The 19,035-nt window shown below is 41.2% G+C and overlaps 1 protein-coding gene across 1 annotated transcript in view; it reads right to left on the bottom strand.

Moving 5' to 3' along the window:
* The window catches only part of ctnnd2b (catenin (cadherin-associated protein), delta 2b), a 133,057-nt gene that overhangs the window by 33,692 nt on the left and 80,330 nt on the right, over window positions 1-19,035 (bottom strand). The window contains exon 14 of the mRNA XM_053438701.1: window positions 17,882-18,095. Coding sequence (XP_053294676.1) covers window positions 17,882-18,095 — 214 coding nt within the window. The remainder of the gene's footprint in view (window positions 1-17,881; window positions 18,096-19,035) is intronic.

The raw sequence follows: 19,035 nt of genomic DNA, 5'->3' as shown, positions 1-19,035 counted from the left end.
CAAAGCCAGACACATGTTCTCAACTGAGACAAAATACTTTTTTTCCATGGAGGACATTTTGACATGCCACAGTAGGAAAAGCACAGGGGTAAATAATGAAATGAACTATGGCTGAGTTCAATTTAGCTGCTTCAGTTTCAGGCGGCTGATAATGTGCATACTGATTCCCTGGCTCACTGGAAAACTTGAAGACAACACAGCAATCAATAATGTGATTAGTAACACCAAGACTGGATTACCAACCAAGCAAATCACACAGCCACGCCAAGGCTCTGGAGCCACAGGGACCCCAAAGACCCCTGGTTCACTTTGTTGACACTGAGGTAGTGGTTGGACAAAAATACAGCTGATCTTAGGGAAAAGAAAATAATAATATAATAAACAACGGGGAACATTTGTGGACTGATGTGACAAAAACTGCATGTGTATACTATTGAATATTTGAGCTTTTGTTAATAGGTGATTTGTAATTACTCAACCCTATACAATTTAACTTCCAGTTTCAGAGTTTTGTTGAATTATCCAGACAGTGATCGTAAAGGCGTGACAATCCTAAACTAAATTCTGTGACTTGTAGGATGCTGCAGCTGGAGGCCAAACAGCACATTAGCCTCTGCAGCCTCTCTGATGAACCCACCAGTATAAGAAAAACAAAACCCTGATACTGAATACAAAGATAAATATATCCCTTTTATAGAATATTATTTATAATTTAAGAACCATGTCCTTTTACAGAATTTACAATTTTGCAGGACCCATCATGCAGTTAGGGTCTATTCTAAGCTCAGTTTGCATCAAAAGTACCTCACATTTTTAGACCCATGAGTTTTTTTTTCTAGTAACTAAAAGGTTCCTGCAGGCTGTAGGTCATCTGCGTTTTCACCCTGGCTCAAAGACCATGGGACATGAGGAAAGAGAACAGCCGATTGCCACAATAAACTGTTCCATTCCAGTCCACTAGGAGGCAGTAATGCAAAAGACCATACAACAATGATGAAATTATATAAATACAACACTACAGCAACAGTAAACATGGAAAAGATTCAAATCGTGCTTAAGACCTGTTGCAGAGATTGATCAGCCTTAATAAAATGCTGGATTACTAAACCAATCAGGCACGTTCAAATCTGCAGGCTCAACCCCAACGTTTTCTTCTACATTCCCCAGGCAGGGACTTTTGGGATTTTAAAAAAGGAACTTAATTTAGACCAGAGTTCCAGCAAAGGCCCCTGGTTCCTGGGGAAAGTTTCTGTTTTGGAAACAAAGCTTTGATTTTTTGGTAAGCATTAGCAAGCAATTCAGGCTAACTATCCTCCACTCTGTGTCATAACTAGTTTAACAATCTTGCTATGACATTAGTACTGATTCAAACAGACATGGAATGTTTCTCATGTTATTTTTAAAACCAGATTCAAGAAGCTCCAGTACACTGAGAACTGTGTTCATCCCAAATGATTATACCAACAGCTCTTTCATGGGTCACGATATGTTGGTGGAAAAACCTTCAGCAACTCAGACCTGGCAAAGTCATGATGATAAAACAATCAGACGAAAGGGCAGACACTACACACAGAGTACACGGATATACACACACAACTGCTAATTAGAACCCTGCATCTTACACAGGAGCGACGCAAATGTCAAATGTTATCAAATTTCACAACATAACCTTTTATTTATCACTCCGCGTCGACGCTGTGCTGCTGCAGCTTATGAATAACGAGGTACAACAAATTTAAGAGACGCACCCGAAACACAAAATTCCACCACATTTCCCTCCTGTTCTTTAAATCCTCACCTGAATCCAACATAGAGTGACCAGCCAAACCAGAAAATGAAGTGACTTATTTCTTGCCTGCTGTTTTGCTATTCATGAGACAAACACACAAACACACACACACACACAGGCCGTCTCAGAGCCTTTGAAGAGAAGGACAAATGAGGTAAGAGGCCAATCGCTGCAGTTTGCTAGAAAACACTGATTTCTTGAGTGGTTTTACACACACACACACACACACACACACACACACACACACACACACACACACACACACACACACACACACACACACACACACACACACACACACACACACACGCTGTGCTAATAACCTTGAGGATCGACAAAACATCTCATAATTCTTGTTGACCTTCATCCTGAATAGTGTCTATGTCCTGATCTATGTTCTCATATAATTATGTGTTGAGTGTCCACCCCAAGTCATATCTGCACTTATCTACCCGCCCCCCCTCGCCTGTGTTGTAATTGCAGCCGTGGCAGTGGTATAACATCCCATCCCATCCTCATATGTGTGTGTGTGTTTGGAAGAAGGCGTTCTCTTTTTAGTGCAGTGTTGTTCACCCTTGGCTGAACAGCGACTGTGTAATCACAGCTTCTGTTATCTGTCTTCGCGGGTTGGTATGAATTTGTTCTTGTGTGTGTGTACATGTGTTTGTGCAAGTGTCCGCGCGCGTGTGCATTTAAGCCCCATCAACAAATCAGCCCCAGCTCTTGTCGGCCCTTTAGACTGTGTCTGTGTGGACTGTAAAGGCAGCAGTGTCTGTTTTGTGATCAGGGGGAGTTTCTAAAGGACTAGCTTCTGGCTTCATAATTAGCCGGAACCGTCATGTCAGCAAAAGTGTCTTCTCTCCCTCTCATCTTTTCTCCTGCTCATGAGGGCAAAGACGGAGTGCTTGTTTTTTTCCGATAACCTTAACATTCAGTGTGACACGTTATATTTCCAACTGACCTTGATTTTCACATTTGTGAGTCAGCTAATGTTGCTGTGTTTTTTCCCCAACAGCGTTAGAAGTGAATTACTGCAAAAATGATCTAATGACATTGTTTTTCAAAGGGAACACAATTTCAGCAAAAAAGCTTGTTTTCTTCACAACTACATAGACTATAAAGTCAATGTTATCTCTGTATAGCTGCGTTTACATGCACTGAACTCCACAGTTTCTCCGTACAACGAGTATGTGTGAATGCAAATGTCTGAGTAAGAACCTCCTGAGGCCGCCTGCTGCACCATCCCACACCTGAATCCTGTGGAGAATTTGTTGCTGTCGTGAACGCTGCTGAGCAGAGAATCTCCAGCTGTGTTGTGCATGTGTGAAAGATAAACTGGGGAGAAAGTCTGGACCCGATTCTCTGGAGAGCCTCCATAAATTTAGTTCACCATTAAGTTTAATCAGAGAGCCATTTCGTATTTATGATTGAGTGAAGCTTGAAACTTAATAAGGACTGTAAATATGTCTAATAAATAACCACAACTCCTTCGAAATTACTTGTTTTCTATTTCTACAAATATATTTTACCAACACAAGATTTAACATTTGAATGATTTAATTTTGGTTAAAAATTAAATCTAGCTCAAAGCCTGTGCCCAGGCTTTGAGCTAAAGGTATGCTGTAGGTAAAATATGTAATAGATATATTGCCATTGAAAAAATGCATAAGGGGCTTTGCAACAGGGGAGACAATGCAGGAGAGTGCCTGGGGCCCCGATCTGAGAGGGGGCCCTCGGGAACTGATTACACAAGTCACCAGCAATGAGGATTCTTTGAGAGAAACCCCTAAAATTCTTGAATCGTCTATGAACAGGAGACTGCAATGAAACCATAGCTGTAAGCCCCAGAAAAAGACTCCATGCCACAATTTGTCTGCTAAAATCTTCTTCATTTTTTGTGGTGTGGTTGAAGGCTAGAATGTCTAAATGTGTGTTTATGGTAGTGGTGGAGGTTAGCACTCCAGCATAATTACTTAATTCTTAATTAGGGGTATGCAGAGTATGGACTTTGTTGATAAGTTTGACAGTAAAATAATAATTTGAAGAATGGAATGAAGTAGTTTGGCATCAGGAGTTGATTTGGTTCAACATAGGGACCCCAGATACCTTTTGCCTAATTCTCTATGATCCTAATATGCATAGATTCCATCATACCCCAAAAGGTAAGACAAATTCCTCACCAGTGTCCCCTGAGAACCACGTATTGACTTATGGTACCTTTGTCCTTCTGTAATATCTGCTGTTGGAGTATTCTGACATTTTGGCTGGAAAACATAATCTCTGGCAACATTAGGACTCATCCTTGATGTTATCAGTAACCGCTGTGTCCTCCTGACTATGACAAGTTGAAACGCCTGTTGGAGGAAAAGCCTATAAGATAAACAGTAGTATCCGTTGCTTGGAGTTTCTGGTAACAGACCAAATGGATTAAGGGTATTTTAAAGATTCCCAGATGTTTGGTTGATTATAATTATAACTGTGATTGTAATTACACAAATTAAGTTAAGATTAAGTGTCTGAAATCACTATTTACTGCTCGTTTAAACTACTGATTGTCTTTTTTTATAGGGAGCAATGAATGAGTGGAAAAGTGAGTGAATTCAAACACAGCTTATATCTTTAAGCTTATAAGCTTTAAACTTCCATCCATTATTTACACGGCTTATATCTTGGGGGTCACAGAGGGAGCTGGAACCAAGGACAGGTTGCCAATGTATGGGGTGAAATGAAGAGAAAACAGCCATTCCCTTTTAGATTCTCAGCTACGGTAAAATTAGAACCTCCTGTTTAGCCTCAGCCCAATCTGCATGTCTTTGGTCTGCGGGAGGAAGTCAGAGTAAAACCCACAAACTCACATGCAAACTCCACACAGGTAAAAAGCCAACTAAAAATCTATTCTCTCTCCACTGTCTGATTTACAAGTTGAATGTAAAATAAACCTCTATAGTTTCAAACACCGATTAAATCAGAACGCAGATGAAGTGCTACAGCCAGTCCAGAAGTTGGGATGTTGTTTGGTCATTAGGTGTCTTCACCAACCACACACTGAAAAAAGCAGCTGCCTGGTGATCAGGGGACAGGTTAGCAGCTGCTTCCTCCCTCATCCAGGCAAAAGGAACAAAGCAGCAGACACAGTTCTCCTACTCAGCTGCAGAGTGTCCCACACGGCTGTCACATTCATACTGGGTGTAATGAGAAGAACCAAATTGTTGAACCAAATTGACTAAATAATAATAGGCCTTCATCTCTCAGTTTTAGCTTTTGGCCACCGTGAACTCTTAACTAAAGATAAATTTTAATAAAAAGTTTTGTCTTTTGTATATACAAGGATACATTTAGAACTTTGTGTACAGACAACGCAAACCTCTGCTAAAGCCGTATCAGTCTCCTTATGAACCCACATGTTAATTCGGTTGATCCGGATTTTCATATGGATCTGCATCAAATTGCACACAGCCCTGAATATTAGTCCCCTTAACGCGCCAAATTTTCATCAAGATCCATTAATGATTATCTGAGAAATCAATGAAAATTTTACTCATCTCACAATGTTTAAGAAAGGGGGGGGGGGGGGGGGGGATTGATCCGGACCAGAATTGAATGCCTTCTTACCTGACCCATACCACATCCTTACACCAAGTTTTGTGGCAATCCATCCAGTAGGTTTTACATAATCCTGCTAACCAACAGACAAACCAAAACCTCCTCGGCAGAGATAAATTCACCATATGGATGATGATGAAAAGGTAATAGCTGCAGAAAATATCCATCAGCCGATTTTACAAACGTCACACAAGCTTCCAAAAGCCTACACACTATTAACAGACCAATGAAACAAAGGCAGACAGCCAGCACACAAGCAGGTATTCCTCATTCATGTCAAACTGAACCGAGGTTTTCCAGGCTGCACATTTCCGTTTGTTACACAGGAGCTCTCAGGGCTCATTAAAAAAACATTCAACACACGCTTTGGGTGCACACACACACCCTGACCTCAGCCCAAGACGGTCTGGGCTTAGTCCCAGGCCTTGTCAACTGTTAAAACCCCTCTGAATGGAAGAGAAATACATTTTCTAGCAATGAAAATTTCCATTTGACCTATTCTCAGCAACATCTCCAGAAACAATGTCCCACCTACTCCAGCTAATCCCCAGAACAATTAACAGAAAGTAGTTCCTATGTACACATGTGTTTTGTAGAGTGTCCAGAGTGGTTTGAATATGTTTTTAGTCACATAACGGTTAATTCTATAACTGGAATTGCATATTCACTCACAACAAAAGACACTGCATTGCTTTGCAAGTTGGATGAACCAACCATTTTATAAAATGTCTCAATTTTGAAGGCTGCTTTACATGTGGCCAACAAATATTGTTGTTCCATTCCTGAGAAACAACCGCTCTAATGGGTGGATCCTTCCTGGTCCAACCTCATTCATTGTGATTGGGTGACCAACAGTTTTTCAAAGAAGAAAATGGTGCCAGCAAGCAACGACGTCCATAGCTTAAGTATCAGGCTTCAACTTAACAAACAGCTACCGGTCCACATGTTGCAAAACCAAAGGGCATTCAAATGTTATCGTCGTGCCCAACTTGTGCTCTGTTGCCAGGCAACAGTATTAAGAGTAGAAGTCTATGGGACCATCCCTCAAAGCCGAAATTGTTGGGCAAACAATCAGTGTGGTAATGCAGAGTACATGGATTTGCCATTCATGATATGTATATTATTACAAAAACATTTTGGTTGGATGCTTGTCACAAACGCCAAGGCAGTTTACTGTGATGAAAACAACGAACCTCACTCTACAAAATGGAAATAAGGACAGTCAATATACTTGACGCCCTGCAGCTAAATTTTCGGAGCCCAGCGTGTAAAGCCCCATTGTTATCAAACTCTTTCACACAGTAGCTACTGCTGAGCAGGCATGCTATTGTTTGTCTGACTTCTCTAACTTATTGACCAAAAAATTAATTAGAAAAAGAAATGACATCTACAATTCTTTTGTTGCCTTTCACCAGTGCTTGCTAGAGAAACCTGTTTGAAGGAAGGGGAGCGTGGAGGAGTGTGTCTACGAGTTGCATTGATTACAACGGGCACATGATGTCATGCTGCAGCTGCAAGAAAACCATGATTTCTCTTTTATTATTATCTTGAGTAAAGTCAGCTGTTTGCCATAATCGCTTCTTGCTCTGCAGAGTATGACATCATCTCCCTGAGGTGAAAGGCAGTGGGATTTTATCTTTGATCAGAGACACACTCGCATACACACAAACTGGTACGCTCACATTAATTCCTGCTAATATGAGCTTCACAGGCCTGAACACACACACACACACACACACACACACACACACACACACACACACACACACACACACACACACACACACACACACACACACACACACACACACACACCCGGGTGTATGACAGATGAAGGAGGTTAATTGCCTCCGCCTTACATCATGAGTGGCAGCAGGAGGTTATGAATGCACTGTATGGAGGGAGGGAAAATGAATATGCTGGCAATCTCTCTTTGTCTCTGAAGCCATTACACATTTCTCATTTGCACTGTACTTTGATTCCCCCGTCATATTTCTGTCCTCTGCAACATTGCATCAGATATTTTTGTTTTATTTATTGTCCGGCGCCTTAAATCTCCTGGTATGTTTTTTTATTTTTTGTGTGACCGACTCTGAATTTGGACTTTTAGAGGACAGTTTTAACAAGTGAGAAAGTAAGCAGGTATATGTGTGTGTCTTGGTCACTATTTTCTGGATTCACCTTTCCAAAGCAAATAGCTGTTTACTAGGGATGCACCGATATGGAAATTCTTGGCCGATACCGATACCGATATTTAAAATAACAATCTGGCCGATAGCCGATACCGATACCGATATTTGTTTATTTTCTTTTTGTTGTTATTCATTCACCCTTTTGTGCCAGAAAAAGAATTAAATCATTATTTAAAAAGCAGTATTTAAAACATTTTCAGCCCTTCATCACTCTTATCTTTTAATGACACAAATTGAATCAGATTTATGAAACAATCTTTGATTTAACTAAACTTTATTTAACAGAGACATATAATGACCATTTTTCCGCAAGATGAAATGGTTCCTTGGGATCTTAATGAAATGACTAACATATTTTGGTCAAAATACCACAAGGATTATTTAAAACAGCACCCTTTTACCCTGTCTAAAACAGCCCTGTTAAAGTATCATTATAGAGAACGCTCTTCTCATTCTTTTACGGTAGCAGTATAGCCCGTTTATTAGAGGTGTTACGGCTTCTGTGTGTATGACGTATGTTGTCAGTTCCCTTGTTACCTGTGCATGAGACTGATGAATAGAGTCGGTGCACATGAGAATAAAGTACTTAAACAGACGCTACGCTCATACTTTTTACGCCAAGTTACACTGCGTGAGTCAAGATAACTTAACAAGCCCTCCTCAGATTTACCTGTTTTGAGTGTCGGGCAGAAATCACATCGCGTCAACACCCACCGTGGCCCTTTGCGATGCTTGTTTTAATTAAACAGTCGGATTCCCCTGGTCCGCACCAGTTCTCAGTCAGCTGCTAGGCGCCAGCCGGAGGGTTCCCCCAGCGGTCGCCGTAGCTGAGGTGATCCGCGAGAAGGGCCCGACACGCGTCCAGAGTCGCCGCTGCCGATCGCCGTACCCGGTCCCCTCCGCGCCGGCGATGGACACCGCCCCGCGGTACAAGAGAAAGAAAGCCCCCCCACCAGCGACGCCGTTAGGCGCCACCGGATTAGGACCTCCCGGTGCCGCACACTGAGCCTCTGGCCTCGGAGAAGAGGGCGACGGAGCGACTGCTCCCCCAGCCGCGGCACGTGCCCAGCGGTTTTACAACAAATATGAACATCGGCCAATGATATCGGTGAAAGTCAAGTTTATTACCGATAAGCCGATATCAGTAAACGAGGCGAATATCGGCCGCTACCGATGTTCGGCCGATAAATCGGTGCATCCCTACTGTTTACTGGTTGGTATGTAAAACACCAGAGGGAGAGGTTTGACAACTACAACACAACAGACACAAGTATAGTGGTTCTATAAAAATAAGAAAAACAACCATCTCTGCTGGTCTATACAGAAAATGATGTTGTTGGTATTCATAGCAAACCCTCAGCAATACTTTGTGGTGACCTGAGCATCAAGCAATCCAACTCCTGCCAAAAGGTGGATATGAAAAAACAAGTTAACATTATATACCAAATCAATTCAAGAAAAAAAAAGAATTGTTGTGCAGGTCTCAGAATGAATGATTTGAGCCGTAATTCTCACATCTAGTAGAACAACAATAACAACAGTGATTACTGTAAGGCTCAGCTAGCAATACTTGGTGTAAGCATCTTGCATAGCATTTATTAGGACACCACACTGATGGTTCGACCTTGACACCCGCTTTTATTTGCTTTCAACGAAAAAGAGACAAGAGTTCAATAGGGCAGAGCTATATCAGTGTTGTCACACGGAACCAGTGGCCCTCTCATTTGAATTCCTTACATGACACAGATTTGACAAATTTTCTAAGCAGTCGGAACAGTAAACGGATCCATGAAGCTGCATTTTGTGTTATTAACATGAGGACATGTCTTACAAGATCAGAATCAGAGGCAAACACCAGAAGGTCTGTGGGTCGATCCCCCAGTTCTCCAGTCTGCATGTTAAAGTGTCATTGGTGAGACGGTAAACCCCCAAAAACCCTTGTGTGAACGGCAGTGTGGGAATGGAATATATAAAAGCACTATATATAGAAGCACTGAAAGACTCAGTTAATGTGACTTACAGTATGAAGGTCTTTGAGTGTCCACTCCAGTAGCTTATTACAGCACTAAACTCCTCTTTGTTCCTCAAAATGACATATTGAAAAAGTTTATCGTGAATTTTTTTTGTGGCTGAGATCTATGTATATGCTACTAAGACCCTGATTGACTTTTAAATGAGAGAAGAACTTAAAACTTTTTTGCTGGTGAAATTAAAAAAATATATATTTGTAGGAAGCTATCATTTCAAGATGTGTCCAGCATTGAATTCTGCAATTTTTTTAATTTTTTTTTTACTAGATACGTCCGTGTGATCATGCTCAAGGTTTTCAGTGCAAAGGAGAATATGTGTTTGTCAATCATATTCGCTATGATAATTTTTTTTATACTTTTCCTTGGATTCAACACGGTTGATGTGTCTGTTAGCGCGAGAGAAACGTCATTTGTTCCAATCAATTTTCCCCTCGCTTCTAGAGAATTCAGTGTCAGCTTTGCTCATTGTTTTCATAATGAGGCGAGCATTGATCAGTGTTAATTACTTGGTCCTAACAGGCCTATAGCTACATATTAATGAGATTCAGCTACAGCTGCAGCTACTGTCATCAGTGAGGAATCTGCCAACATTTAAAATAATCAATCCACAGTTTGGCCTGTAAAATGCCAGGAAAAAGTGCAAAGATAATAGAGACAATGTCTTGGTTTCAAAACATTTTTAAATGCGGTATTACTATTTTACTACTTTATGACAATCAACTAATAACTAAGTTAACCCTTTACTGCATGTATAGCTTCTGTCTTAATGTGTATAGTCATGTTTACTAGGGTCCTTTAGGTTCTACAAAGCCTCAATCTAAATACCACACTGTAAAATCATTCTGAGCTCAGGCAGAGTTGGTTTGTAAGAGAAGAAAAACCCAGCACCTCTCATGTCAAGTACAGTTCTTCTTATTATTTTTTTCAAACAGAGATAAATTACAGCACCTAAAGTCTGGTTTTATTGGACGGAAACATTACTCACCTGCATTTAAACAAGCCAATAATTTTTTTTTCTTCCTCGAGACACATTAACACTTCAGTTTAAATGAACAGAAAAATGAGTTCATGAGCGCAGTGTAACTCAAGGGCACACAGCTGTTTATATCTTTGTGGAATTCCCTTTGGTTACTTGGCACATTAGTTTTGTCTTCTCAACTTTTTCTCTCTACTCACACACAGACAGATATGCTAAAATATTTTGTGACTTACTTAAATAGACTCCTATCGCTTTTCGTTTTTTTGTGGTGATACTTTGGTAAATATTTCTTTTCATTTCCTTGTACCTTTTAATGTGAGTTTGTGTTTTAATATGAGCTCTACTTTACGCTGTTATCTATTTGCTTATCCTGAACTGGACTAGAATTGAGACTGCTGAGAGTTCCCATGCACTCTGCAAACAACACAACAGTCTGTGACATTATCACATAGCTGCCTGATAAAGTGGTACTGATGCATCCTACACCTATTTGGCCTCAGATGGGACATTCCAAGAAAACTTGGCTGCAATTCTTAACCACATTTAAGAATTGCATTTAAATATTGTTCTGACCTTGACAGTCCTCTGAGGCTGAGGCTGTACTGAGTGTGGTGATCTCGTGACCTTTCCTTCTGCATCACCAGCAGGTCAAAATAATTCGTCCTCCAATGTAATGCTGCTACATTCAAAGATGAATTGGAAGATGTTTTGTCTTGTTGTACGCTGTATCTGGGCTGCAGAGTTACATATAATCATCTGTAGTTATCATCCAGTAAGGAAGACAATAGAAAGCAATTATTTGTCTTATAATTCCAGAAATCTTTGTCTGTCTGCGTGTGAATCCAATACCTTGAGAATGTTATAACCTATCGGCTTCATGCTTGGCATGTTTTAAGGGCCCTAGGAAGTGCAGTGTGGAATTTTCTGAGATTTGGACATGATATGTTCAACATAAACTTTGAATAACCAGGTGACCAGCGTTCTGGACAGGCACTGCACCAGTTTAACATAAAGAGGGAGAGGGACTTAATACTGGAGGACAACAACCTTGCTTTTGACTTTTTTTGCCATTAAGTAAACAGCACACATGATAGATTGAGTGTGTGTGCGTACGTGTTTGTCTGAATCTGCGGCTAGCGAGGCAGGCAGCTTGACTCCCCACAGTGATCCTGATTCAAAATGCTCACCAGAGAGAGGGAGATGGAGAAAGCAGCAGAGAGGGCAGGTGATAAAGAGAAAGAGTGGAACAAAGGCAGACAGAGAAAGGCGAAGAGGACAGGCGAAAGAGAAAGAGACATGAAGAAAGGGGGAGACCAATTATGAAAACCGTACCACAGAGGGATAAGGGAGGGAGTGAGAGAGGCTGGGAAACAGAAAGAGGGAGAGATATTTCCTCTGGGTCCCTGAGAGAGAGAGAGGAGAGAGGGGAGCACAGTCTGTCTGCGTCCGGTCGGTCGTTCAGCTGATTAATTTGTGACAGGAGGGATTTCTGTGCTCCGTGCCTTGAATTGCTGCTCTAATTTATATGGTAATCTTCTTTAAGACTCCAGCAGCATACAAAAAACCTTTTATTTCCATCCCTGCTAAGCTAAAGCCTTTCCAATATTCACTACACACATACAAAATATACATAAATGCACAGAGCACATGTGGGTCATTCTCTGTATGGGGGGAAATGGGAGGACACCTCTATTTTACTTTACCATATAAGGCTTTCCTGTGCTGGGAAATTCAGCTGTTTTATTTTTTCTTATCTTTTTACTGCTGTCCCCCTTTACCACGAATAACCCTGAAAATACTTGTCTCTCACCGGTCTCTCATGTCACCCTGACGTTAAAACGCCGCTGTAAATAATTAGGGGCGTTAAGGAGTGGATGAAGACTCAAGGGCAGCTATCGTTGGACACAGTGACAGTTTAGTCCCAGAGAGTTTGCAAGGACGAATAATAATTGGCGGGCAACCGCTCAGTTGGACACACCAGGTTAAGCCTGTACGTCCACGTAGGATGGAAGAAAATAGTGTAACTTGTGGATGTTCACATTGTTGGATGCCTAAAGACGGCTGTTTGATTGCAGAGGTGATTACTATACTCGTTCAATTTGGGTTTAGTTACTTTGACGTATTATCAAGTCCCAAGTCAGATACAGTGCCTTGCATAAGTATTCACCCCCCTTGGACTTTTTCCCATTATGTATTGTTACTAACTGGAATTCAAATAGACTTAAATAAACTTTTTCCCGTTTGATCAACAAAACATGCATAGTACTTTGGAGGTGCAAAATAAATTTTATTGTGACACAAACAATAATGAGAACAAAAAAGTTGACATCTGTTGGGTGCATAAGTATTCACCCCCCTGTGTCAATACTTGGTAGAACCCCCTTTCGCTGCAATTACAGCTGCAAGTCTTTTGGGGTATGTCTCTACCAGCTTTGCACATCTAGAGATGGAAAGGTTTGTCCATTCTTCTTGGCAAAAAAGATGAAGCTCAGTCAGATTGGATGGAGACCGTCTGTGAACCGCAATCTTCAAGTCTTGCCATAGATTCTCTATTGGATTGAGGTCTGGGCTTTGACTGGGCCATTTTAAGACATTAACATTCTTTAATCCAAACCATTCCTTTGTAGCTCTGGCTGTATGTTTAGGGTCATTGTTGTCCTGCTGGAAGATGAACCTCCGCCCCAGTCTCAAGTCTTTTGCAGACTGCATCAGATTTTCTTCAAGGATTTCCCTGTATTTGGCTCCATCCATCTTTCCCTCTATTCTGACCAGTTTCCCTGTACCTGCTGAAGAGAAGCATCCCCACAGCATGATGCTACCACCACCATGTTTCACTGTTGGGATGGTGTGCTCAGGGTGATGGGCAGTGTTGGGTTTTCGCCACACATAGCGTTTTGCATTGAGGCCAAAAAGTTCAATTTTGGTCTCATCTGACCAGAGCACCTTCTTCCACATGTTTGCTGTGTCTCCCACATGGCTTCTGGCAAACTCTAAACGGGATTTTTTATGGATCCCTTTCAACAACGGCTTTCTTCTTGCCACTCTTCCATAAAGGCCAGATTTGTGGAGTAGACGACTAATAGTTGTCCTGTGGACAGATTCTCCCACCTCAGCTGTGGATCTCTGCAACTCCTCCAGAGTAACCATGGGCCTCCTGGTTGCTTCCCTTTTTAATTTTCTCCTTGTCCGACTCTTCAGTTTGGGTGGACGGCCTCCTCTTGGTAGGTTTGCGGTTGTGCCATATTCTTTCCATTTTCTTATGATGGATTTTATGGTGCTCAGAGAGATGTTCAAAGCTCTGGATATTTTTTTATAACCTAACCCTGCTTCATATTTCTCCACAACTTTATCCCTGACCTGTTTGGTGAGCTCCTTGGTCTTCATGATGCTGTTTGTTCAGTAATGATCTCCAACAAACTCTGAGTCCGTCACAGAACAGGTGTATTTATACTGAGATTAAATTGCAGACAGGTGGACCCTATTTACTAATTATGTGACTTGCAAATGTGACTTGTGAATGCAATTGGTCGCACCAGATCTTTGTTAGGGGTTTCACAGTAAAGGGGGTGAATACATATGCACTCAACACTTTTCAGATTTTTATTTGTAAATAATTGTGAAATCCATGTAATATTTCCCCCCACTTCCAAATGATGCACTATTTTGTGTTGCTCCATTACATAAACTCACGATGAAATAAATTTTAATCTGTGGTTATACCATGACAAAATGTAGAAAAGTCCAAAGGGGGTGAATACTTATGCAAGGCACTGTATATCTAAGCTTTTTTTTTAAATTATTTACAGCTTGGATGTTGCAGACTCTAACATTAACATTGGATGCTGTTTATGAAATATGATGAAAGACAGTTGACAGAGATTGCAGCCCACAGCCTTGTGCTTCCTAATCCCACTTCCCCCATCATCCTCTGACCACAATAACAGTAAGGAGGTGGACAACAGGAAGCTAATGAGCCTCAGAAGGGATGGAGTGAGGCCACAGACTGGGCTGTCCTGTGTGAGCCCCGTGGAGACAACATCAGCTCCATGACAGGTGGGATAACACAGCACATAAACCGTCCCTGTGTTTTCACAACAACAAGCCCTGGATTAGCCTGAAGGATAAGAGGGTATAGATTATGGATTGATGGATGGAGGAATTGTAAGGGTCAGGGCATTCCATCTACATATGCTGAAGGTTAAGATGGTGGGTGTGTGGAAGGATGGTTAGGGTAATATATGTTATACTCACACACATCACCCTGACCTCTATGCCATTGATGACTGCCTCACTACACAAAGGGCCGAATACTCCCTGCTTCGGCACTGTACCTTAGCACAGGGCGAACAGCGATGTTGCGAAAGCCAATCAGCGATAAGAATGAAACTCTGATTCTGGCACCAACCTTAACTAGAAGGTCAACTAACTGATCACTGGTCAGCCTCAGTTAGTACTGGGAATGGCAGTCATCTGGATGCAGCTGCTAGAGAAGATGGTTGAATTCCCTGGGTTGTGTGCGCCTCTGCATGGTCTTATGGACCAACCCATGGCAGCTCTGGCAACAGGTACAACATAACTCTTGGATCACTAAGATTGAAACTTAAAAAGTGTGATCATTTTCTATTTTGGGGATTAAATCTCTCTGTTTAAACATGTTCAAAGCTGTTAATACAGACCAACAAGCACACAGCGCACAACCTACAGTTCACCTGTCAGAATGGTAACACCAGAACAAAAACTTTCTCCAAAAACTGGAACAACCACTAGTAGACTTTTCTGTGACTCATTACAGACCTGTCAGTGTGTCAGCCCCTTTGATCCATTTATCCATAAGGTTTCCCTCCGTAGACCCATTTATTCAAGCTGTGGAACGCTCAATGTAGTCAGTGTCAAGACGGTCAACACCCATTGCGTTATTGTTAAATAATTTAAGGGTTTCCACTGCACTGTAATCACTTTCTTAGCAGCTGTTAAACCAGAAAGTAAAACGTGCTCCTGGTATTTCGGTACCCTGAGAAAAAAATTAAGACTGGTACATTTGTGTGTCCCTTCCAGAGATGACCTCTGACAATCTTAAAACAACAGCTTGCCAGAACTGAGCAACAGGTCGGCACTCTTGCATCATATTAATGAAAGTGTCAGGAGTCTTTAAGACATGTCAAAACTTGTCGTCCAGTAGCCCCAGGCTTCTCATACTAAGCATACTAAACACTGCTTCTGTTTTCTTGATTTGAGAGAAATAAGAACCTGTTCTGCAAAGCAGTTATAACCAAAATCTTGTTTTCTGACATGTCAAGCATTGGAATTATCATGCTCCTCACAGTTCTACAGCAGAGATGTTTTCATGAGCGTGGGTAAGAAAAATCCATTTTTCTCATCTGACTCCTGGAATGAAATAAATCCCCCCAGGGATTCTGGACGTAGATCAGTTTGAGCAAGAGCAGTATTCCTCTTTTAGCCATGTCGTGTCTCCATCCCACTCCAGAGGGGAAAGTTCTTTTACCGTGACTGTCTGTGTGAATGCTGATTGGAAAGGAACTCCCAAGATGTATAAGGCTGAAGCTGTGAAAAACAGTAGAGTGTGGCTGAACTGGTAATCCTTTAATTCTTCTGGCGGTGAACCTGCAGTGTAGCCCTTCACACAGAAGCTCAGTGTGACAAGTCAACAGCACTTGATGAGGGCTGGGAAACGTGCAAGTGGTAAACAAATTTGTGTGTGTGTGTGTGTGTGTGTGTGTGTGTGTGTGTGTGTGTGTGTGTGTGTGTGTGCGTGTGTGTGTGTGTATTTGTGCTTAAGCTCAAGTGTAAAGTGTAAAGTGCATGTGCAGTTCACATTTTGTGTGTGTATGGGTCAACAATAAATGTTCTTCGTGTCTGTGTGGTTGTGCAAGATGGGAACCGAATTGAGTCTGTGTGCAAGTCTGTGTATGTATATAAATATGAGTGTATCAGTGCAGTTGCACATTGGTATTCAGAAATGACTATGTGCAAAGTAGGGATCAAGTATTTTCCAGTACACTTGGAATTCTCATACTAAATGAAATTTGACTTGAAAGACATTGGAAGATAATGGATAAAGCCTCAAGTGTAACCTCTGTCGGACAAAGGGACATTTTGGTTTTGGTGAGGTTACAGGGACGGATAATAATTTAGTTGGACACTAAGCTAAGCTCTGATTTACATCGTGTGAGATGGCAGGTAAAGATTCACATGTTTACAACTTGTAAGTGTCCAACACCCAAGACAGCTGAAGGATTGCAAGGTTGTTTATGTAAAGACATTGACGCTACTATAAATTTGCATTTACAAGCCATCCAGATATGCTCAGGTTTTAAGCCTCTAGCATATTTCTACTGCCGAGACAAATAAATCAGAGCTTTCAGAAAAATCGGACAAATCATAATTGCACTTTGGATTCTGCAAACGCACCTCTTATCACCAGACAATGACCTTAATAATGTACGCTATTTCTAAACTATGAAATATGTTCAGTGACAGACAGCTCCTCGACAGGTCAAATCACAGCCTTGTGCTTCCTACTCCCACTTCACCCATCATTCGACAACAGAAGAACAGTAAGGAGGTTGACACAGGTAGCTAATGAGCCTCAGCAGGGATGTAGTGAGGCCACAGAGGGGAATGTCCTCTGTGAGCCCCATGGAAAGGACATCAGCTTCGTGACTGACTGAATAAGGCAGCACATCCAGCAGCATTTCCACAATGACAGCTACAGCCTTGCATTCGAGAGCCCAAGGCATGTGTAAGTTCAAACGCTGTGAAAAACACTATGTTAAGCTCAGTAAATATAGGTTACAATAAAAGCCTGACTTATATTGATTTTTGAGGGCCTATACTCATGTTTTGGGGTCAAATTTCTGATATCAGTATGTTGACCAAAAAAATTGTCAATGATTCCTTATCAATATGCCTTATGATATCATTATCAAACCCTTATGATAAAAGAGTATAATTGAGGCTTGATCTTTTACAGTTTAGGCATAATTTTTAGCTATATACATATTATGGAAATAGAATGTTACATGGTTGGAATGTTACTATTTAGCTATGGCAGATGGAAGTTACTGTCAATGAGCTGTTGAGAAAGGTGTCTTTTTCAGTTTTTATGTAAAAATATTCAGTAAAAACAAACAAGTGCACAACAACCCACAAGGAAACATGTGCCCATTATCAAAGGTGTTCCCTCAAAGGAAAAGGGTTTGCGAGATCCTCCTCCTCCTGTTCATACAGTTAAATTAAAATGTAGGTAAATGGGGCATTTGTGTTGTACCTGTGAGCAGCTCTCGTATCTCCACATCTGTGGTCTTCCGGAGCAGTCGGACCAGAGCCGGTATGCCTCCACAGTTCTTCAGTGCAATCTTGTTGTCGTCATTGGCTTTTCCGTAAACCAGGTTCCTCAGGGCTCCGCAGGCGCTGCGGTGAACATCAGTCATCCGGTGGTCCAACAGGTCCACCAGCAGCTGGATGCCGCCCTGCCGCCGGATCTGAGGGAAGAGGGGGGAGGAAGGAATTATTATACCGCGATATAAGAAGAAAATTCGAGGAGTTATTCCATACTTTGACAATATGTCTTCTGGTATTAAAACAGTAGCCGAAGATTTTTGGGCTTGTTTACCCGAATGATAAAAGTGGGAAAGTAAATTTAAATTTCTGCTTCTTCAACAGTTACAGGCTGTCCCTGTGTGTGTGTGTTTGTGTGTGTGTGTGTGTGTTAGTGTGTGGATTTCAGGCGTCCTTCCCTGCTTTCTTTGGCACAGATAAAGACATAATACCGGGCAGACTTTCTCCTCTCTATTAAATCCAAAGACACATTAGTGAAGGAGACAGAATGCTCTGCATGTCGTCTCCTTGATGCCCTCAGTAAAGGCAAACACATTATCAGCTGATGAACTGTGGATAAAAATCTCTAACCAGACTTGAATTATTTCGAAACGAGTTGCCGGAGTAGATGTTAGTTGCTCATATAATAATGTCATTAAATAATGAATGTGTTATGCTAAAAACTAATATAAAATATAACATAACAACATCACAATTCGTTGCCAACTAGCTTTACCTACCAATTAAAGTTGCTATAGCAAGGATAAGAAATATATATATTTGTATGACTGGCCATTATTATTTAGTGGGCAATTAACTATAAATAATTCATGTGTGTTATGGATATATTACAGTTTTGTTTACCTTTAACACATGATAAAAAGGGAATACTAATCATCACTAATTTGTCAAAAATCGTGAATATTCACTTTTCACACACATTCTAACACTGTCACATCGGTAGTTTATTGATAATAATTTCAAGTAAAAAAAGAATGAATTAAAAGCTTCAATTGAAATTATTACTGTCTCTGAGTCCTGTCTGAGGGGATGTATTAAGAAGTAACACAATGAATTGAGCACACCAAACAAGTCTTTGTTTTC

The sequence above is a fragment of the Pleuronectes platessa genome, chromosome 13 (assembly GCF_947347685.1).
Source record: "Pleuronectes platessa chromosome 13, fPlePla1.1, whole genome shotgun sequence".
In the NCBI taxonomy this organism is placed as follows: domain Eukaryota; kingdom Metazoa; phylum Chordata; class Actinopteri; order Pleuronectiformes; family Pleuronectidae; genus Pleuronectes; species Pleuronectes platessa.
The sequence above is the reverse complement of the archived record's forward strand: the minus strand, read 5'-3'. Positions and strand labels throughout refer to the sequence as shown.